This window comes from Otolemur garnettii, unplaced genomic scaffold (assembly GCF_000181295.1).
Source record: "Otolemur garnettii isolate 467f Iridium unplaced genomic scaffold, OtoGar3 scaffold00031, whole genome shotgun sequence".
NCBI lineage: Eukaryota > Metazoa > Chordata > Mammalia > Primates > Galagidae > Otolemur > Otolemur garnettii.
Window position 1 is genome coordinate 3,838,424 of NW_003852426.1, and position 23,064 is coordinate 3,861,487.

Below are 23,064 nucleotides of genomic sequence, written 5' to 3' on the forward strand. Positions count from 1 at the left end.
AGTGATTTTGAATTTGTGAATTACTAACCAAACAAATATAATTAGTAGAAATTTGACTATCTCTTTCTAACTTCTATATTCCTAAAACTTTATAAATTGAAGTTGGAAAAAATTATCCAAATATTCTCATTGAGAAAATGGAGTATCATCTTATTACTTTCTATTCCACTAAAAACTGTAACTTTACTGCTTTAGTGTTGAAAAGGAATTCTTAAGATCACATAAGTACAAACCACGAGGGTTTTGAGTTTCAAAATCAACTAATTCTATTCAGGGAAGGAATTACATACAAATTTAACTAATGAGCAGAAAACTGGGAGGTGTTATAGTATCTATACTGATGTAATATTCCTATATAGAATATATATCCCCAAATTCACCAGAAAAAGGACAGAAAATGCAATTAAAATAAATAAAAGATATGAATCAGTAATTCACACAGAGAAAAACCTATGAAAAGACACCCAGCCTCACTGGTAATGATAGAAGGCAAGTTAAAACAAGATACCACTGTACCCCAACCATACGCCATCATTTGAAAGTCAGTAGCTTCAAGTATTAGCAAAGATAAAGGGAAATGAGAACACTCTTGCTCCATTGGTGAGAGTATAAACTGTTTATGATCCCCGAATTATAGAAATTATAAGTTAGTTGGGTGAAAAAATTAACACAGGAAATAAGGCAGCATATCCTTGGGTTGAGTACTCTAAATCTTGGAAGAGTTCAATAAATATCAATTAGGGCTGGAGAATTAGGAACAGGCTATTGAACGGGGTTGAACTTGACTTGGAGTATAGAGTTGGTTAAGACAGAAAGCTAAGCAGAATAAAGGCACTCCGCCAGGCATAGTAGCTCATACCTGTTATCCTAGCATGTTGGGAGCCCGAGGCAGGTGGATCTTCTGAGCTCAGGAGTTTGAAACCAGCCTGAGCAAGAGAGAGGCCCTGTCTCTAAAAAATAGCCAGGCATTGTAATGGATGCCTGTAGTCCCGGGACTACTTGGGAGGCTGGGGAAAGAGAATCATTTGAGCCCAAGAGTTTGAGATTGCTGTGAGCTGTAACACCAGGACACTCTACCGAGAGCAACAAAATAAGACTCTGTCTCAAAAAAAAAAAAAAAGAAAGAAAGAAAGAAAGAAAACATTCCTATAAGAGAAGAGAGCCTGGACAAATGGCCTAAAGTGAAGACAGACATAATATTGCCAAGGAAGAGTGAGGAAAACAGATTTATTCAAGAACCAGATTCCTACAGAGAATGGTGGGTTCTGTCCTTTATTAGAAGAGGGACAGTCTACAGTCATACCACCCTGAATGTGTCCCATCTCATCTGATCTTGGAAGCTGAGCAGAGTTAGGCCTTGTTAGGCCTTTTCTCCCAACTTATCCAAGTTAGCACTTGGATAAGAGAAAAGGAGCACCAGACTAGAGAGGATTTTGAAAGCTTCTGGAATATTTAAGGGACAGTATCATGAACTTCTTGATCAGTGAATGTCAATTCTAAACTCATCATTTTACAGATGAGGAATTTGAAGCCCAGAGAGGGGAAGTGACTCATCTAAAGTCACACAGCATAATAAAAGCAGTTTTAAAATTCAACTGGTAGGAGATTTCTAGGTAAGTTGAGAAACAGAGAGAAATTAGGAAGAGCTAGAAAGCAACAAGGAACAGGTCTAGAATGGCAAAATGAGAATAACAATAAAAACATCTCACAGAGAAAATACAATACCTGTAGGTAGGTTCAAAGTATGTTCCAGAAAAGAGAAAGAAGTCAGTAACATTGCTAAATTCTTCTATGAAATTCAAGACAAACAGTGATAATTCTAAGCTATTGAGTACCTTTTCTATATTCCAAAACTATTCTAAGCATTCTGCAGATACTTATTTAAGCTTTTTTTTTATTAGATCATATTTGTGCACATTAATTCTAACGTGGGATACAGTGTGTTGTTTCCATACACAATGTGAAATACTTTCATCCAATTGGCCAACATAGCCATCATGTCATTCTCATAATTGTTGTGTTAAGACATTTATATTCGACATTTAGAAAGATTCACATGTACCCTTATAGGAAAAATCATAGGCGTGATCCCCGCAATCACCCTCCCTTCACCCATTCTCCCCCCTTCCCTCCCCTCCCTCTCCCCTTTCCCTGCATTCTTGGACTTCATTTGGATTATAGCTTTCCTATGATAGTAAACAATTAGTTTCATAACAGGGTTGAGTACATTGGATACTTTTTCTTCCATTCTTGAGATACTTTGCTAAGAAGTACATTTTCCAGCTCCATCCATGTAAACCTATTTAAGCTTTACAGAAACCCTATAAGGTAGACAACACTGTTATCATCACCCTTTACAGAAAGTGATACCAAGGTGCAAGTTAAGTAGCTTGCTCTAAGGCATACAACTAGAAAATAACAGTCATGATTGAATTGCAGCACTGGAGCCCACACTTCTTAATTAGTACACATGCTGTTCTTAGAAACAAGATGATTCAGTGAAGGTACCAATCTCTCTAAGGGAGAATTGGCTATTTTCCCTTAGATCAGACTCTGGTACAATGTGAAGAACAGAGAATCCCTCACCAATATCAAAATAATTTCACTCTTAACATTAATGCCACTCTGTCCTCCAAAGCAACTCCCAGGCCTTAATGCTATCAAGAAATAAAGCACATGCAAATTGATTTACCACCAGTGATCATGTGCTGCCTGCTCCCATTATCTGCGCAGGATGGCACCATCACAGTTCTCCTTAGATGGTTCACTGAAGACAAGAACAGATCACTTAGGACACATGAATCCTTTGCCCTTCCAGGCATTTCCACTTCACTTCAGGAGCTCAATGATACTGTTTTCATAAACTGATGAAAGTCGATTTAAAAAGGGCTTATTCTTCCCATCCTGAGCTCCTGTTTTCCCAGTTATGGTAAGGGGAGTTGTGTGTTCCTCAGGGCAGCCTATACTAGACAAAATTGTTTTCATAAATATTAAAATGCAAAAAAAAAAAACCTAAAACAAAAAACTACAAGCATCTTCTTCAATCATTTTGTGAACAGATTATCAGAAAATAGCTCTCCTACATTCTTACATATTTTGTAGAAACCAATACTAGTAAAAGACATTATGCGGTACTGAGGGGTTTTCCCTATTTCTCTCCCTACGGAGGACAATCAGTGTTCAGGTTAAGGCATGCTGAATTTGAAATGACAACCCACTCGAGTTGAGCTATCTGGAAACAAATACAATGAGTTAAGAAAGAAGCCACACTGATATTCAGAAAGGAGATTTATTGCCTCAAAGTGAGAAGAGATATGGTGGTAATAGGCAGGCCACTCTGGGCTCCCTGGGGTGCAGGCCCAGGGGGGAGCAGAGCCCACAGCTGGGAAACCTTCTCAAGTACGCATCCTGGGGGAGTCCCAGGGACTTCAGCTCTGAGAAGGAGAGATCCAGGGCAGGATGTAGGAAACCTGAGCACCTTCCGTATGGATGACTAAAGCTGTTGGCATCAAACTCTGGTCAGGAAGAATCAGTCTGAGGAGAGAGAGGGAAGGAGGAAAGCTATCAGGGGATCTTCCTCCTCCCAAAGGACTTGCTCACACTGCCTGCAGTGCACCCCTCAGAGCTGATCTCTCCTTGTCTCCACATCATCTCTAGGCACACTTCCTATAGCTCCCCATGTCACTTCTCTCTCACTCAAAGCCATTCTTGTGACCTATAAAACTGTGTGTGTAACCAGGTCTCCAACTAGGAGGATGTCCCCCACCACCACCACCGTAGTGCTGGATGCAATCCCCTTAGGACCTAAGGATCACTCTGTGTCCCCTCCATGCCACAGAATAACCCTTACATATGCACACACACACACATCATATCTGGTTCCCATGACTTGCCCACCCCTCCAGATGACATACCACCTGAGCAAGGCTTTCGGAAGTACAAGATGAGGACAGTGCCCACAATGATGCCCAGCACACCCAGGCCAAAGGCTATGCCACACAGTACATTCTCCAGAAGATCTGAGGGAAGTGGGTTCTGGGGTACTGGAAAAAAAGGGAAGCAGATCAGCCTGTAGAGCTGGTTAGAGAGCCCCCCACCCAGGGAATTACTTGTGTATCTAGGATGGGAGAAACTGAAGCATGGAAGATTGAGTGTGATTTAGAGTAAGAATGGGCTAAGCAAAGTCCAAGTAGAGGAAGAAGGCCCCTCCTACAGGTCTATCCCTTTTTGCCCCTAAAAGGACCAGACTTCAGGGAGAAGGACCTCACCCCAATAGGCAACAGCTGTGTAGCGGTCAATTTCATGAGTCACAATGCAAGAGAAAACATCAGAGCGTTCTGGAGTGAAGTTTAAGTAAGAAAAGGCTTGGAAGCTGAGTCCATCGATGGCCGAGACAAAAGTGGGCCCAACTCCTTCCACTGGGGCAGATTGATGTTGCCAGCTCACCGTCAAAGTGGGTGGGAAGAGATTACTAACAAAACAGACCAGCGTGTTGGGCTTGCCAAACTCCAGGGGCTTCACTGTGAACACCTCAGCGATTGGGAACCCTGGTGGGGGATTGAGGTGTGAGGGAAAGAAGAGACTAGTTTAGATGGTACTTCTGTGTTTGGATGGGTCACCAGTTCATGGAGGGCAGGGCAGAGGAGTCAGTGGGTTGGCCTCTGGGAGGAGGAGAGGAAAGAGGAGTTGGGGTCAAACAAGAGGTCCTCTTCCAGGCAAGAACCATACCTGGATCTAGAAGCTGAGCCAGATCCAGGCAACTCTGGATCCCTCCACTCTGACTTCCCACAGCACTTCCTGACTAGAGCTCACAGTGACACCATCATACACTGTCATGTGTTAAAACACAGGCTCATCATCAGATACTTATATTCTCCCTTTCCATCTTGCTGGGCGTAGTAACACATGTGCTAATGTTCTGTAGGTATCAAATAATCCCTGTGGAATTTATCAAGATCAATAAATAGTTTTAAATGTCTACTTCATGCTAAGCACTTATCTTCTGCCCACATCAAAAAACCAGCTGCAAACCAAGGCTTTTAGAAAAATTAAGGTCCTGAGGAGAATGAGAAGGCATTAGAAATGGGGAGCTCATGTGAAGGGAATCGCTCACTGTATAGATTAATGGGGTTAAGAATGCAGCCCTCTTCCCTTTACTCCTAGAAAAACTCCTGACCTCTGGACACTGGGATTTTCCCTTCAAGTTGTGGGCCTATGTCCTGGATCATGTCCTGGCAGAACGTTTTGTCAAAAAAAATGGCAGAGGCATCTCTCTCTTCCTGAGCCCAGTTGGCAAATTCAGGCAGGCGAGGAACTCGAGTGTTCTGGAGAAAGTCGAAGGAGAAAAGCTGGTCTTCATCGTAGGACTCAGAGAGCCCCACACTGGGACTCCCATACTGGCAGTACACAGTGTGCAAGAATGTGTGGTTTTGCAGTTCATCCCGCCACCTCGGAGTAGGAGCTGCAACGGAGACAGGGTGAAGTTCAGGGAGGTGGGAATCTTCTTTTCCTCTTTAATTCAGAAACATCAAGGCCTGCTTTGGGGAGTGTGGTATACACTCTCCTGTGTCTGTTATTTATGGTCCCCCTCCCAATAAAGGTGAAGAAGTTAACTGAGTTGTAAAGAGTTTTTAAAAATCCACTTTCTAAAGTGACAGATTCAAAGTCATTTTGCTGGCTGTGTGTTCATGCACTGCACAAAGGCACCCAGTCAAAGAAGCAAGCGGAAGCCAAAATCCAGTCTGCACTCTGCTCACTAAGTCATGTATCCTCGCACAGGGATGCAACCTCCCAAAAGAGTTTCCTTCATCTAATTGACATAAGACCACCATGCTGACTCAAGAAGGCTATGGGTGGGTTTCCCAATATTAGAAGACAGGAAGAAGGAGTTGCTATGGTCTGTCCAAAATGTGGATGGGACTGTCTCACCTACTCCCAGAAAATGATGATAAACTGAGAGACCAGTGTCCAGACATTTCTTTAGCCACTTCATTGGCATCAGGCCTCTCTGAAAATGTTTTCCCCTCCTTCAACCCTCCATTCTTCCTAATGACAGGATCAGAAGTGATCCCATAATTGCAGGAAATAATCTCTCTTCTTTGAAACTCTTGGCAGGAATCCCCCAGCCAACAGAAAACTTTCTACCTATTACCTGTAAAAATAGAGTAAGCACAATCTTCCAGATTATCCTTCTATTCCTCCCTATCCTGTACAAAGTAGGAAACTTAGAACAAATAAAGTTAAGAGACTTCTCAAGAATTACAAGGTAAGTTAATGATAGAGAAGGCAGAGTAGAATCTGGAGTGGAGGGGTGAAAATAACATTTTCTTTGATCAAATTCCAGCTCTACCACTTTCCAATGGTGTGAACTTGCACAAATAACTACCCGAGTCTCATATTCTTCATTTGTGAAAAGGAGAGAATAGCTCTGATGGAACACACAATGCACTCTGACATTGCTTACCATCCATAAACAAGAGCTCTCTTTCCCAATTCCCCATTGTTTCCACCATCTCCTAAAACTCCCCACCATTTACAAAGCACAGGGCCCTTCCTTAAATGCTCTGGGTCGGCTCCCTAGCTCTAAGGCTGCCAGGATGGAGGTAAAGGGAGGTACTGTCTTACCTTCAGGGAGGGCTTCGGAGTGGGGTAGCAGCCACAGAAGTTGCAGCAGCTGTAGCAGCGCAGCTCCTTGGCTCTGCCCATGAGCCATGTCTTCATACCACACAGTAGGCAGGAGCTACCAACCAGGCTACCCAGGTCACCCAGCTCCCGCCCCGAGAGGTAGCTTAGATCCTGTTTTAACAGCTCATTTCCAATGGTTGACTTTGTAATTTTGTCTAAACCAATCACAGAAGTGTCGGGTTTGACATCATCAGTCACTGGGGAGAGACCTGAGGTTAGGAACCTCCGGAAGACTCGGCTCTTAGATCAGCCCAGAGTGTGGCATGGAACTGGGCTGGGAGGGCCAGTGGAGGAACGCCTGCCTCCGGGTGGAGTACCCTCTAGGCTCAGGCCGTCGGGCCTCCGCCGGAAAACCGACTAGCGGGCTCTTCAGAGGAGTGCCGGAATGCGGTGTGGGATGCCCATCTTCCCACAGCAAAGCCCCAGGGCTCTGCGGACCCCTCCTGATCTCCTCTTTCTCAGAAAGGTTTCACTCCTCCAGGTATTAGCTCTAATTCGTTGTGCAGAAATACACTGGAGATTTAATAAGTGCTAGGTATTGGGCCCAGTGCTAGAAATAGAAAAATGAATAAGGCATATTCCTGCCTTCAAAGAGCTTTGAGTTTGAGGAAGGGGGTGGAATCAATGAATAAATAATTACACAAGACTATGATGTATTCAAGTAAGAATGCCAAGTGTTTTGGAAATGGCAATGATTTTATTAAGATGGGGAAATATGTGGAACATAATCAGGCAGGCTCCTAAGAGTTTTGAAGGTTAAAACGATTTGACCAGCAGAATATGAGGGACGAGGAAAGCATTCCAGGGCAAGGGGTAGGCAGATATGTGACAATCAAAAGGCGTCCAGAACTCCTCTTTAGAGACCCTTATGTTCTAGTTGATGTGAATGTTGTGACGGTTGCTTATGTGTCCTATGTGGTGATGGAGGGTAGAGGGGTGCAGGATGAGCTAGAAATTCAAGCAAGAACCAGATCCTATGGTATGCCACAGGAGGGACTTGTTTTTACTTAGCAGAGACAGAGATATTAAAACTGGGGAGTGAAGCTGGGTGTTGTGGCATGCCTATAGTCTCACCTCAGTCTTTGGGAGGCTTAGGTGAGAAGATTGCTTGAGGCCATGAGTTGGAGGCTGCAGTGAACTATGATCAGGCCAGTGCAGTCCAGCCTGGGTGACAGAGCAAGACTCTGCCTCTAAAACAAACAAACAAACAACAACAAAAAAAAAAACTGGGGAGTAACGTAATATTTTAGCATTTTAGAAATTTTTTTCTTATTTATATTTCAAAACAATGAATTGGAACTTGGAAAGAATTAAGACAAACTGCTGGTCACTAGTCTATAGCATAGTATGTCAAGAAAAAAATATCACACACACATACCCCCTTCACTTTCTTGTAGCAAGTAATGTAGTGATAACTTAATAAGAGATACTAAGAGCCTGAATTAACTCATGAGAGGGGACAGAAAGAATAGAATATTTAGATAATTAGAAAGTAGAATCTAAGGGTTTGGCTACTGATGAGATGTGGGAAGGTGAGGAGGAGGAAGGTGAGGAAGATTCAAGGATAACTCCCAGTTTTCTAGTGTGGGTGACTGAGTGGGTTGTCAGTGATGGACTGAACTAAAGTAGAAAAAAATGCCAGAGAGCAGGTTTAAAGAAGAGAAATGAGTTCAATTTTACATGAATCTGAAATGCCAGTGGAACAGCCAATTGTAGCTGTGCAGGAGGCAGCAAGGTGTTGGGATATGGATCCTAGGCATGGGCTGAAGAGCCTGAATTGGGGGTCATCGGCACAAATGTTGGAACACATGGAGCAGGAAATGAAATGAGGACAAAAGTATGTGTAAGTTCAACCCCTAAACCTCATCCCAGTTATTATCCAGGATCCAGTCAGGAACATGTAGCCACTGTATGTACTTCAGACTGAGAGAACTTAACATAGCGAATTGGTTACAAAGTTGTTAAAAGGGCAAGGGCAAAATGGAGGAAGGCAGTAGAAGTACAAAAGAAAAAGGGATCAGTACCTGAAAATCAGAAGCTGCCATCACTCCTGAACTGGAATCCATATAGCTATACCTGCTGCTGCCCTGTGGGAGACACTGCCATAGTCAGTTCTTATCTACTAAAGAAATGGCACCTCCATCAAGGCCAGAATCATTGAGATTCCCACCTTCTTCTGCCCAGGAGGTTGAAATCCAGAGTCTCCCATTCTTCCTGCTGCCACATCAACCAGCAATTGCCAGCAATTGTTACCCTGTTAGAGGCTGAAGCAGGAAGCTACTCAGTTTCTTCTGCCTTCTGATTGCCCACCAATGCCTCCTACTGGCAGAACCTAATAGGAAGACAGCTGGTCAGGAAGTCTGTGAAACATTCATGTACCTGGTTGCCTCCTGGATGGAGTTGAAAACACAGAATAGGAGGATAGCTGTGGCACTATGACAACAGGTAACGAACAGCACAGTGAAATACACTAATTTGTAAAAATCTGGTGGCACTAGGAGCTTCCAGAAAGCTAAGAGAAGAACAGAGTCAGCATTATGAATACTACTCAAAAGTCAAGGACTGAAAAGTGTCCTCAGATTTGGCAATTATGAGATGGCTGACAAATTTATTGAGAGCAGCTTCAGTGATATAGTGGGAGTATACTCCAGATTGTGGTAGGCTGAGAAGTAAGTGGGAGGTGAGGAAGAAACTGCCAGAGTATATGCTTCAAGTCTGATAGAGAAAAGAAAAAGACAGAAGGGGTGGGGGAAGAGGCAACGAGAAAGCTCTAATGTGGCAATTAAGTAATCTGTGCAATTAACTTATGTGAGTATGAGCCGTCAGTTTTCGGAGAACTTCAAAATTGGTACTCCCTTTTTTTAGAGATGGAGTTGCTATGTTACCCAGGCTGGAATGCAGCGGCTCTTCACAGGTGTGATTATAGTACACTACAGCCCTGAACTCTTGGCCTCCAGGACCCTTCTGCCTCAGTCTCTCCAGCAGCTAGGACTACAGGTGTACACAGCCATGCCCAGCTTCATATGCCCCCTTTGATAAACAAATAGCAGCAGTAAGAGCTAAAAATAAAAACAAAAACAACTCGTTGACCTCTTGGGTCTTCTGCAACAGCAAGGCTTGTGTGTCTGTGTGGTAGAGGCAGGAAGCCAGGCAAAGACTAGGGTCTGGAAATAGCTGTAACACTCCAAAAAATGAAGGAATGTTTACCCAGCTTCCCAACCTTCATGGACTAATCCAGCAGTAGCTCTGGTAGTAGAGATTTAAACCCCTTAGGACAGTAGAAACACATTTACCAGCCTACTAGGACTGTAGGGGTAGATACATGGTACACAGCCACCTAGAGTTCCAAAGCAGGGGTCTGCAAACCTTTTCTGTAAGAGACCAGATGGTAAATATTTTAGGCATTGCAGATTCCCTGATCTCTGTCATGAGGATTCAACAGTAGCATGAAAGCATTAACAGGCAACATGTAAATGAAAGAGCATGGCTATGTTCCTGGTTTCCTTCTAGCTTTTCCTCCCACTTCTTGAGTGTCTCCTAGCCTCCTTTGTAGACTCCTTTCTTTCAGTTAGTTACTCTTTAAATATTAGTGTTCTCTGGAGTTTTGTCTTCAATTCTCTTTTTATTTATGGACACTAATTTCAAATTTCATGTAATCTTCATGTGTCATGAAATACTATTCTTTTGCTTTTTTCCCAACTATTTAAAAATGTAAAGACCATTCTTAGCTTTTAGTCCATTTGAAAACAAGAGATTGGCAAGATTTTGCTCACAGCCCATAGTTTGCTGAATGAAATTCTATGCCACGTGGTCAGAATTGGGATGAAAATAAACCCATTATTCAGACACCTATACCCCCTTATTTATAGAAATGGCAATCAGTTAATGAATGCATTGTGACCAGTTATACTAGATTAAGAAGAGGAGAAAGTGAACTAAGTGTGGGGCCTAGGAATAGGTACAGCATGCATTGCAATTAGTCTGAGTGAGAGGAATGAGGCAATGGGGGTCCACGTTCTCCACAGCAAAGTGGGAAAAAATATAACCACCCCTCAGCAAGACTATAGCAAGGAGTGGTTAACTCTTTTCTCTCCCTTCTATAATCCCAGTATAAATGGTAACAATTTCAAAGATTTATAACTACTCTTCCCACTGTGTAATCCTTCCTCCCATTAGGACTTCCACCCACCTCCACTATAGATATTTCAGAAATAGGCACAAATCATTTGGGGAAAGTAAAAATCATGAGCAATAGAGGAGCGAGGAAGCCAGTTCTGTGTCACAGTAGCTCACTGTCTGCTTTGCCATTAGATACAAAGGCCTCTGAAAATAATGGCACAGCCCCTAATACCCAGTTTTGTCATCCCTTTCTAGCACTGCCTCATTTTTCCCATCGCAGAGCCAAATTTCCTGAAAAAGTCACGAGCAACTGTGTCCCCACTTTCATACTTGCCATTTAATTTTAACCCTTAACAATAAAATTGTTCACCAACATTTTTGTGTTGCTAAATCAAATGGACTCCTAGCAGTCTCTGCAACATTTGACACTGTTGGCCCTACCCTCAACTGGTCTAATTTTTGGCATCCCTGATGGCACTCTCTCCTAGTTTTTCCTCCCATTTCCCTAGCGTCCCCTTTTCAGCCTTCAGGACTCCTTTCCTTTAGCTACCCTTTAAGTATTGGTGTTCCCTGGAGCTTTATCCTCAACTTTTACCATTCTTACACTATACACTTCCCCAGATGGTCTCATTTACTCCCACATGACCTCAGTTACTACCCATTTGCTGAGGACATCTTCTAAATTTACCTCTTCTGCTCAGATCTTGCTCTGGAGTTCTGTACTACCATACATTCAACTGCCTCTGGTCATCTCCACAACACAAGTTCTCACACTGTTCTTCCTGCGACACAAGTTCTCACACCGTTCTTCCTGCAACACAAGTTCTCAACTGCATTCTCCACAAGATGATAGCATTTCTCAAGAAATAAAAATGTATACGTTTAATGGTAGTATTTTTTGGTTAAAATCTATTTCAACAAGACATAATAAAATACTACACACATTCATGTAATAATTTTTATTATGTAACAATATCTTATATTTAATAAGGCTATTTTATTCACAAGCAACAGAAAGCAACTGTGGCTAACTTAAATTTTAAAATGGGGATTTATTGGAAAATACTGATATACCTCATGGAATAAAAACAAGAACTGAAAAAGCTAGAATAACCACAGGGACCTTAGCAGTGGGGTTGAGTTGTTGTTAATGTGCTTACCTACAAAGGCCACCTGCCTCTCTATCACTCAAGTTTCACATTGCTGGGAGAGACTGTGAGATGCCTCAGTTGTATACCATTGCCTCCATTTGCTGTGACCAAGCACAATATCACCTCTATGCATTTGAGTTATTCCTGGAGAAGGGAGAATCATTATGAACCAAGCAACCACCTCAATATAGCTATTTTCCATATGGCATCCCAGACAATGCATGAGAACATCTGAGGTACAGACATGTGGTTAAATCTTTGTATTAAAGTTCAAACAGCATCTCTTAACTAACTGCTCAAGTAATATATGTCATCCTCTTTGTGATCTCTGGTCTGTCACTTGTCTTATCACATATTCAAATTATATGATTCAATACTGATGTGAATATAAAATTATATTCTACTATTAATAATTTCCTTTGGATCTATGCCTAAGGTTTTTTTCCTCTAAAAGAATTTTTAAATGAAAAATTTCAAGTGTACACAAAAGAGAAGAATCTAATAAAGCCCAATGTACTGTTAGGAATTTCAAGATTCTAACATAGAAATTCTTATTTCAGCTCCCGTTCTGCATCTCCTGATCCTCCTGCTTCAGCCCCTTGAGTAACTGGGACTTCAGGTACTCACCACCCCTTTTTTTCAGGAGTATTTTAAACAAATTATCATAGCATTTCACTAGCAAACATTTCTAAGCATAGCCATGATAGAAAATAACCTTTCTTTTACATGTAACATAACGATGAGACCATCATCACAACCAACAAAATTAAAAATAATTGCTTAACTTCCTTTAACACAATCTGTGTTCATTTCTCTCAATTATCTCAAAAGTGTCTAACAGGAAAAAGTTTTAAATGAAAAGCAGTGTCTTATAATTTTCAAATTGTGCCTTTGGTTGAAAAATTAGTGAGTTTTTCCTTTTATATTATGAACCATATATATGGTTCAATAATGAATTCCATTATAATTAAGCATTCCAGAGGCAAATAAGTTTAGGAATTCCTATCCTGAATGTATCTCCTTCTCAACTTTCACAAAATTAAACTCAACACAATCTTCTAATTCCTATATTAGGAATGCCTCAGTACATAACAAGGTGTTCACCCAGTCACCAGAGCTACCAATCTGGGAGTCATTCTTGACAATTGCATCTTCCTCAAACCTCCCCATCCAACTGTTCACTAAATCCTATCAATTCTCTTTATTATTTCTTGAATTTGTCTCTTCTTTTTATTTTTTTTGAGACAGGGTCTCATTTTTGCCCAGACTAGAGTGCAGTGGTGTGATCTATATTTTTCACAGCAACTTCAAACTCCTAGGCTCAAGAGATCTTCCTGTCTCAGCCTCCCAAGTAGCTGGAACTACAAGCACACACCACCACACCTGGCTATTTTTGTTTTCCTTTTTTTGTTTGCTTTGTTTTTTGAGACAGAGTCTCATTCTGTTGTCCAGCCTAGAGTGCCATGGCATCAGCCTAGCTCACAGCAACCTTAAATTACTGAGTTCAAGCAAACCTCCTGCCTCAGCCCTTTGAGTAGCTGGGACTTCAGATGTCACCACAATGGCCACCTAATTTTTCCATTTTTAATAGTGATGGGATGTTGCTCTTGTTCAGGTTGGTCTTGAACTCCTGGCCTCAAGAGATCCTCCTGTCTTGGCATCCCAAAGTACTAGGAATATAGTGCTCCAGGTCTGTCCTTCCTTTTCTTATCATTCTCATTGGTCCAGGCCTTCAATAATATGTTTTTTTGTTTTCTAAATCATTGCAACTTTCTTATAATTGGTCTCTCTCTCCAATCTTATTGTCTTCCAGACTGGTGCCAGAGGGATCTTTTTATTATGTGTATTTGATCATATCATATTTTTGCATGGAAAACTTCAGTGATTATCCATAATCTACTTTCCTTAATGATCTTACTACCCTTAATGATCCTACTTCCCTACTTCTTTTTCTGTCAACTATGTAAGTAAACATTTATTAGATAAAATTACTAGCAAGTAGTGCAAAAACAGGTCAGACAATCTATTTAGTAAATTCAGTGAATTCCAGTTCTGTGTCCCTTAGGTGTATCCAACCTTTTATCTTCTCTGTTGCACATTAGAAGAAGCATCATCTTGGGCCACACATTAAACACACAAACACTAACGAAACTGAATAACGTTAACTTCTAACCTCACAGAGGCAAGAATTTTTGTCTGTTTTGTTCACTGTGTCTTATAATAATGGCTGGCAAATGAGAGCTCAAGTATCTGTTGAATGAGTAAATAATCACATTGACTTTACTGAAGTATTTAAGTAAGTTACAGATACTTTAGGGGACTCAAGAGTTTGAAAGGAAGAAAGAAGATATTCAGGTAAAAAGATGCACGACAGTTTTCTAACATTGGATATTATCTATTTTTTCTAAGAGTATACCAATCTGTCACCCCTGACATATCTTTTCATAAGAGTCTCACTTAAAAACAGTTAAACTGGTACTTAGAGCTGATTAACAAATTGTGGGCCTACATTTTCTGTGTATCTTTTTTGTTGCACCTCTATGCAATCTAAGAATATTCTATTCCTCCTCTGAAAATTGTTCCCTCACTTTTGAGTAACTTACTTTTGAATTTACAAATACCTCACCTTATTATTCACCATATCATTTTTAGCACATTAAACCCTTAAAATGTTAAAGGAAAGAAAGACATTACTATATTTCTTAATGAATACACTAAACCTTTAAGTTCAAATACTTTCATAGTCAACCCCTGTAAAGCTACCAGATATTTCAAAGTTTTTAAACATGAACTAATGGGTTTAATTTTAAGAACTTATTTATGAATGGGCAAGATCCTACCCATTAATAGAGTTCTCCACATGAAAAAAAGAAAGTGTAAAATGAAAGCCCCATAGAGTTTTGAAATTCTGCTGTACAATCCTTTCTTCTTTTTTCAAAAAGTTTGTAGTCAATTACAGAATTCATTCCTGAAGCCAGATATCAGCAGACAACGCATGGCCTAAGATACACAAATAAAACACCATCATGTCGAAAACAATGAAGAGCCAAAGATCCGACTGGTAGGAGTGTTTGGAAAACTATTTGACCAGGACTACCGCCTCACGTGGACGTTCAGTTGCTGCCTCCCAGCCTCGCCCAAGGCTCGCTGTTCCTGGAGACCATCCTGCCCGGGTACTGCCGCTGTGCCCACCTACATCTCACTCCAGCAGCCAAGCCTCAAGTCCAGTACCGGAGAATCGCTTTGCTCCTGCACTTCTGCGCCCGCCGCCTGGGAAACTCCTACTCACTTTCCTACTTCTAACGTCCTTTGAGATGAAATCTCACCTTCCTCAGGAAGCCTTCTTTGAACAGAGTCGACATTAGCAGCCTCTTCAGTATGTTTCCACAGCATCTTGTACCTGCCATTATCATCATTTTTACCCTATTATTCTCTTCTGTTTATGTGTCTGCTTCACAGCCACCTCACGTCCACTGCAAGGTCCTTAAGGGATCAAATTCTCTTTTTTATATTCCCAGCATCCACCAAGAAGGCCCCTAAAAAGTCACTGCTCACTCAATAAACAAATGGGCTGCCAGTCACTGAAGGTGCTGTAGCTAAAACTAGAAGAGCCTTCAAGTATTAGACAGCGATGGATTGTCCCTCAAACACAAATGTTTTAACAGTGACTCTTATCACGCATGTCTGTGAACCATTCTACAAACCTCTTCATCCCACTGTCTTTCCCTATGCACCCTACTACCCTTTCCATTCCATTCCAAGTCCTTCCCAAGCTCTTTGCCAGCTATCATTTCTTCCTAATCTCGTCTACATCCTACTTTGGAGAGAAAACCTAGCCCTCGACTTGGCGCCTATGGCTCAAATGGCTAAGGTGCCAGCCAAGTACACCTGAGCTGGTGGGTTCGAATCCAGCCTGGGCCCACCAAACAACAATGATGGCTGCAACCAAAAAAATAGCCAGGCATTGTGGTGGGCGCCTGTAATCCCAACTACTTGGGAGGCAGAGGCAGGAGACTCACTTGAGCCCAGGAGTTGGAGGTTGCTGTGAGCTGTGATGCCACAGCACCCTATCCAGGGGGATAGCTTGAGGCTCTGTCTCAAAAAAAAAAAAAAAGGCCCAAGAGTTTGAGGTTGCTGTGAGCTGTGACACCACAGCACTCTACCTAGGGCAACAACAACAAAAAAAACTAGCCCTCTAGCTCCCACATTCACCCTCATTCCCAGCTCAGTATGTTTCCCCATATCTGTGATCATCCATCCCTTTTAGCTATATTACTATGATGCAGCAATCTTCATAACTACACCATGGGGCTGGAATTTATTGTCCCCATTATATAAACAAGAAAACTCAAAAAAGTTCCTTCATTTATTTATTTAGCAAATATTTACTGGCTACTTTCCATATGCCCAGCAGTATACTGTGCATTAGACACCTAGCACCATCAGATTTATAGTCTAATGAAAATAGACATTAAACATGAAAACATACAAATCTATAAAAACAAATTGTAAAAGACAGTATAAAGGAAAGGAACGAAGATCCATGAGAGAATAAATGGAGTGGGGAACCTAGTGATATTGAGATGAGATCTGAAGGGTAAACAGGAGTCAGCTATTTGGAGCCCTAGACTATGGGGAAAGAAGTGGGGGGAGGGGGAAGGAAGGGGGAGGGGAGGGGGGAGGATGGGTGAAGAGAATATTGTGGGGATCATGCCTATAGTTTATTCTATTTGGGTACAGGTGAATTGGTCTAAAGGTTGAATATGAATGTCTTAGCATAACAATTATGAGAAAGACATGATGGCTATGTTGGCCACCTGGATGAGAGTTTTCCAAACTGCATATAGAAGTAACACACTGTATCCTATGAGAGAATTAATGTACACAATTATGATCTAATAAAAAAAAAAAGGAAAAAAAATAGGAGTCAGCTAGGAGGAAAAGGGGAAGCAGAGTATTCCCACAGTGGCGACAGCATATATGAAGTCCTGAGGAAGGCACTGGGCTGGTTCCTTAAAGGAAATGAAAGAAGATCTTAGTGAATAGAAGACAGTAGATAAAGCCAGAGGTAGGCTGAGGCATGACTATGTGGAAACTATGGACCACGTCAGAAGTTTGGATTCTCTTCTAAGTGCAACCAGCTTTAATATTGTGCCTTCTTATTCCTTCTCATGGGTGAATGAATGTTAAGTTCCTAACTTACCTACCTTCCGTCTTTCCAAAGCCAAATAAATCCTAAAATAAATCTTCCTTTTGTCTCAAAATACTGTACGTAAATCATTATCTCCTTTCTACTATATTGACTCTCAATTACTTGGCCTTCGATTTCAGTTTCCCCATACTCTGGATTTTATCCCTTGATTGTAGAACCTGTTTTCTAATATTAATAACTCCCCAATACCAACCCAGTGAGATTTCCCCCCTTGTTCATTTCTTCACATCTATCTACAGAGTTTCACTTCTTTATTCAGTCAGAGTAGCAGTTTTTATTTTTTATCTTCTCTTGAGACAGAGTTTTACTTTGTCGACCTCAGTAGAGTGCCATGGTGTCAAAGCTCACAGCAACCTCAGACCCTAGGGCTCAAGTGATCCTCTCACCTCAGCCTCCTGAGTAGTTAGGACTAAAGGCACCAACCACAATGCCCAAATATTTTTAGAGAGGGGGTCCCACTCTAGCTCAGGTTGGTCTTGAACTTGTAAGCTTAGGCAATCCACCTACCTTGGCCTCCCTGAGTGCTGGGATCACAGGTGTGAGCCACTATACCTGGGAGAATAGTAGTTTTTAACCTACAGCTCACATGCCATAGTATCTTTTACAATTTGTTTTTATAGATTTGTACATTTACTTTCATCTGAATTGGCAATTAGGCAAGTAAAAGAAATAAAGAGTATCTGAATTGGCAAGGAGGAAATCAAACTGTCTTGTTTGCAGATGACATGATCTTATATACAGAAATCACTAAGAGCTCTGCCAAAAACCTCTTAGAACTGATAAACAAGTTCAGTAAAGTTGTAGAATACAAAATTAACATACAAAACCAAATGGCATTTCTAGACACCAATAATGAACTAATAGAAAAAGAAATCAAGAAAAAAATCCCATTTACAATAGCTACAAAAAATAAAATACCTAGGAATAAATTTAACTAAGGAAGTAAAAGACCTCTAAAACTATAAAACACTAATGGAAGAAACTGAAGATGTCACCAAACAATGGAAAGACATCCTATGTTTATGAACTGGCATGATTAATATGGTGAAAATAACCATACTGTCAAATGCAATCTATAGATTCATTACAATTTCTATCAAAATATCAATGACATTGTTTGCAAAAATAGAAAAAAAATCCTAAAATTCATATGGAACCACAAAAGACCCTAAATAGTCAAAACAATTTGGAGAAAAAAAGAACAAAACTAGAGGTATTATATTACCTGACTTCAAAAATATGCTACGGAGCTACAGAAATTCAAATAGAATAGTACTGGCATAAAAACAGATACATAGACCAAGAGAACAGAATAGAGAACCCAGAAATCAACCCATGTATTATAACCAACTGGTTTTCATCAAAGGCACCAAGAACATTTGGTGGCAAATGGACAGACTCTTCAATAAACAGTGCTGGAAAAACTGGATAACCATATGCAGAAAAATGAAACTAGATCTCTAATATCATCATATGCAAAATCAAATCAAAATGGATTAAAGACTTACACATGATACTCAAAATTATAAAAGTACTAGAACAGAACATTGGGGAAACACTCAGGACTTTTTGGTAAAACGTCAAAACAATTTTTTTGGTCAAAACAATTTTTTTTTGGTAAAACTTCAAAAACACAGGCAACAAAAGCAAAAATAGACTAATGGGATTACATCAAGCTAAAAAGCTTCTATACTGTAAAAGGAACAATCAACAGAGAAAAGAGATAACTTACCTACAGAATTGAAGAAAATATTTGCAAACTATCCATCTGACAAGAGGTTAATAATGAGACAATACAAGGGACTCAAACAACTGAACAGCCAAACACCCAAACAATCCCATTACAAAAGCGGCAAAGGATTTAAACAGACATTTCTCAAAAGACATACAAATGGGCAACAGGTATATGAAAAAATGCTCAACATTACTAATCATCAGGGAAATGCAAAATCAAAACCACAATGAGATATCACCTCAGCCCAATTAAAATGGCAATTATCATAAAGACAAAAATAAGATACTGGTGAGGATGCAGAGAAAGGAGAACACTGATATACTATCAGTGTGACTGTAAATTAGTGTAGCCACTATGGAAAACAGTACAGAGGTTCCTCAAAAGTATAAAAATAGATCTATATGATTCATAAATTCCACTGCTGGGAATATAGCCAAAGGAAAACAAATCAATATATCAAGGAAACATATGTATGCCCATGTTTATTGTATTCACAATAACCAAGATATGGAATCAACTTAAGTTTCCATCAACCAGTGAATAGATTTTTTAAAATGTGGTTTTATATATCATTTTTCCACATACACATTGGAATACTATTCAGCCATAAAAAAGAATGAAATCCTGTCATTTGCAGCATCAGGGATGAACTGGAAGTCATTATGTTAAGTGAAATAACACAGGCACAGAGAGACACTTATCACATGTTCTTACTCACATGTGGGAGCTAAAAAAGTTGATCTCATGAAGATAATGATTTGGATAATGATTAACAGAAGCTGGGAAAAGGGGTGCCAGGGGAGATGCAAAGAGATTCATTGATGAATACAAAAATACAGTTAGAGGGCGGCCTGTGGCTCAAAGGAGTAGGGCGCTGGCCCCATATGCTGGAGGTGGCAGGTTCAAACCCAGCCCTGGCCAAAAACTGCAACAACAACAAAAAATTGGTTAGATAGAGGGAATAAGTTATAGCATTGGATAGCACAATAGAATGACTACAGTTAACAATATTTATAGTTATATTTAAAAATAGCTAGAAGAGATGATTTGAAAGTCCCCAATAATGGCACGGTGCCTGTAGCTCAAGTGACTAGGGTGCCAGCCACATACACTAGAGCTGGTGGGTTTGAATCCAGCCCGGGCCTGCCAAACAGCAATGACAACTTCAACCAAAAAATACCCGGGTGTTGTGACGGGCGCCTGTAGTCCAAGTTACTTGGGAGGCTGAGGCAAGAGAATTGCTTAAGCCCAAGAGTTTCCGCTATGGCACTTTACCTTTACCCAGGACAACAGCTTGAGACTCTGTCTCCAAAAAAAAAAAAAAAAAGAAGAAAGAAAGAACATCCTCAATAAGAAGAAATGATAAATGTTTAAGGTGATGGGTACCCTAATTACCCTGATTTGATCATTTCATATTGAATGCATGTATCAAAACATCACACGTACACCATAAATATGTATAATTATTGTGTATCAACAAAAATTTTACAGAAGAAATCAGGTCCATGAACTTGTATAGAATAAAAAAGACTTCTTTAGGGTGGCACCTGTGACTCAATGGAGTAATGCACCGGCTCCATATGCCAGAAGTGACAGGTTCAAACCCAGCCCGGGCCAAAAAAAAAAAAACTGTGAAAAAAGAAAAAAAACAAAAAAAAAGAGTCTTCTTTAAACTCTAGTTAAAATTTAATTTTTTTAATGTACAAAATAAATCTTTGTATTACTATAACTACCTATAGCATCGTTATCAATAAAAATCACTATTAATATTTCCATATCACATTGTAGTAGTTATAGACAACTCAAAATATCTCTACTTTGTAATTATGGGAGAGGTTAAGCCTGCCAATAAATCATGTCATTTAATGTATTGGTAAGGAAACACTGTATTGTATTAATATAGAAACACGTACTAGCAGATCATACATTTCTTTAAATATACTAGTCTTCCCCTTATCTGAGGGAGTATGTACCAAGCCCCCCAGTGGATGGTTAAAACCAAGGATAGTACTGTGCCCTATACATACTATACTCTTTCCTAGATACCTCTAATAATATTTAATTCATAAATTAGGCACAGTAAGAAATTACTACTAAAATAGAACAATTACAATAATACATTATAATAAAAGTTTTGTGAATGTGGTATCTCTCTCTCTCTCAAAATATATTATTGTACTTATTTTTAGACTGGGTTGACCTCAGATAACTGAAACCACAGAAAGTGAAACTACAGATAAGGGGGTTTATTGTATTTTTTATATAATAATTTATATTTCATTTTATGCATTTACAAATATTGCTGTCAAAGTCCAAGGGCTTCATGAAACTGCAAAAAATTCCATGGAACAAAAAAGCTTAAGAAATCTTGATTTAGTCATTCATTCAAAATATGACCTCCTGACTGGAACCATCTTTGGTTCTAGCCTCCTCCTCACATCATGTTGCATTGCTTCTCCTTCTTGTCTGATGCTCTTCTGCCTTCTATTCTTCTCCCCGTATGAAGATCTAACTCAATGCTCAATCCTTGACCCTAAACTAAATTCTGTTTCTATGTCTCCCCCCTTATAAATCTCATCTTCTTTCAGTTTATTCAAACATCACCTCAAAGTTGAGTCTCAAATCTACTTTTCCTAATCTTTTTTCCTCCAATTTTGACCCTGGGTCTTAAAATCCTTGCTGTGCCTAGAATTAGAATAATATACCAGCCAGAGGTAGATGGATTTAAATCCCAGCTCTACTACTTACCCAAAGTAAGTGACCTCGGGTAAATGACTTAACATCTGCTATGGTTTGAATGTCCCCTCCAAAATTCATGTTAAAATTGATTGCCATTGTTACGGTATTAAGAAGTGGGACCTTTAAGAGATGATTAGGTCTTGAGTGGGTTAGTTATTGCAGGAGTGAATTTCCAATAAAAATGGTAAATTCTCGCTCTTCCCCTAAGCGGCTTGAGATGATCTATGAAAATGGTTCGCTATTCACTTGACCCAGAAAACCCCACAAAGTCATTCAAGTCAAGAGGCTCAAATCTTCGTGTTCACTTTAAGAACACATGTGAAACTACCCAGGCCATCAAGGGTATGCATATATGAAAAGCCACCAAGTATCTGAAGGATGTCACCTTAAAGAAACAATGTGTACCATTCCGAAGTTACAATGGTGGAGTTGGTAGGTGTGCCTAGACCAAACAGTGGGGCTGGACACAGGGTCAGTGGCCCAAAAAGAGTGCTGAATTTTTGCTGCATGTGCTTGAAAATGCAGAGAGTAATGCTGAACTTAAGGGTTTAGATGTAGATTCTCTGGTCACTGAGCATATCCAAGTGAACAAAACACCCAAGATGTGTCACCGAACTTACAGAGCCCATGGTCACATTAACCCATACATGAGCTTCCCCTGCCACATTGAGATGATCCTTACTGAAAAGGAACAGATTGTTCCCAAACCAGAAGAAGAGGTAGCACAGAAGAAAAAGATATCCCAGAAGAAACTGAAGAAACAAAAACTTATGGCACGGGAATAAATGCAACATAAAATAAATGCAAATAACAGTAAAAAATAAAAATAAAGGTAAATTCTGGCCCCAATTCTTTGTCTCAAGTGCTCGCTTGCCTTTCTGCCATGGGATAATACAGCAGAAGACTCTCGCTAGATGTCAATACCATGCTCTTGGACTTTCCATCCAGTCTGTGGTATTCTGTTAGGCCAGAAGAAAACAAAGATATCTCTTCCTTTAGTTGTTTCATTTGAAAAATGGGGGTGATAATGGTATACTGGTCTGTAGGGTTATAGGATTAAAAGTGTTAACACATGCAAAGCATTTATAACGGTGCCTGACTCAACAAATGTCAACTATCACCAATCACATCTCCTTCCAATCCCTGACATTTTTGTTTAACATGTTCAGTGCTAGCAACTGGAAGACAGAGTTCCTATCTAACAACATAATTCTGACCAAGTCGTTGTTCAAAAACTTTCAGTAGCTCCCCTCTGGGTACAAATTCAATAGCACTAGAAACTCTCCATGTGTCCTCCACAAATAAATTTATCTTCCAGTTTTCTCTTTTCCTGCTCTACTTCTTGTAACTTATATTCTGGGTAGACCGACCTATACTGCTTTCTGTAAAAATAGCCTGTTCTGGGGTTGGCACAGTGGCCCACA

At 40.2% G+C, this 23,064-nt stretch overlaps 1 protein-coding gene and 1 pseudogene across 3 annotated transcripts; one reads left to right on the forward strand and one right to left on the reverse strand.

The window, feature by feature from the left end:
* Nucleotides 1-3,270: 3,270 nt before the first annotated feature.
* LOC100959331 (HLA class II histocompatibility antigen, DM alpha chain) lies at nucleotides 3,271-6,905 on the reverse strand. Of its 3 annotated transcripts, none has more exons than XM_023512856.1 (5): nucleotides 6,625-6,901; nucleotides 5,177-5,461; nucleotides 4,269-4,547; nucleotides 3,918-4,043; nucleotides 3,271-3,534 (listed from the first exon to the last, which is right to left on the reverse strand). In XM_023512856.1, the coding sequence occupies exons 1-5, from the start codon at nucleotides 6,710-6,712 to the stop codon at nucleotides 3,530-3,532; spliced, it is 783 nt and encodes a 260-aa protein (XP_023368624.1). In that variant the 5' UTR covers nucleotides 6,713-6,901; the 3' UTR covers nucleotides 3,271-3,529. The 3 variants fall into 3 exon arrangements, with proteins under 3 accessions (XP_023368624.1, XP_003789120.1, XP_023368625.1); XM_003789072.3 differs by having other exon boundaries at nucleotides 3,915-4,043; nucleotides 6,625-6,896; XM_023512857.1 differs by lacking the exon at nucleotides 4,269-4,547 and having other exon boundaries at nucleotides 3,915-4,043; nucleotides 6,625-6,905.
* Nucleotides 6,906-21,757: 14,852 nt separating this feature from the next.
* On the forward strand, nucleotides 21,758-22,428 carry LOC100960467 (annotated as a pseudogene).
* Nucleotides 22,429-23,064: the final 636 nt, after the last annotated feature.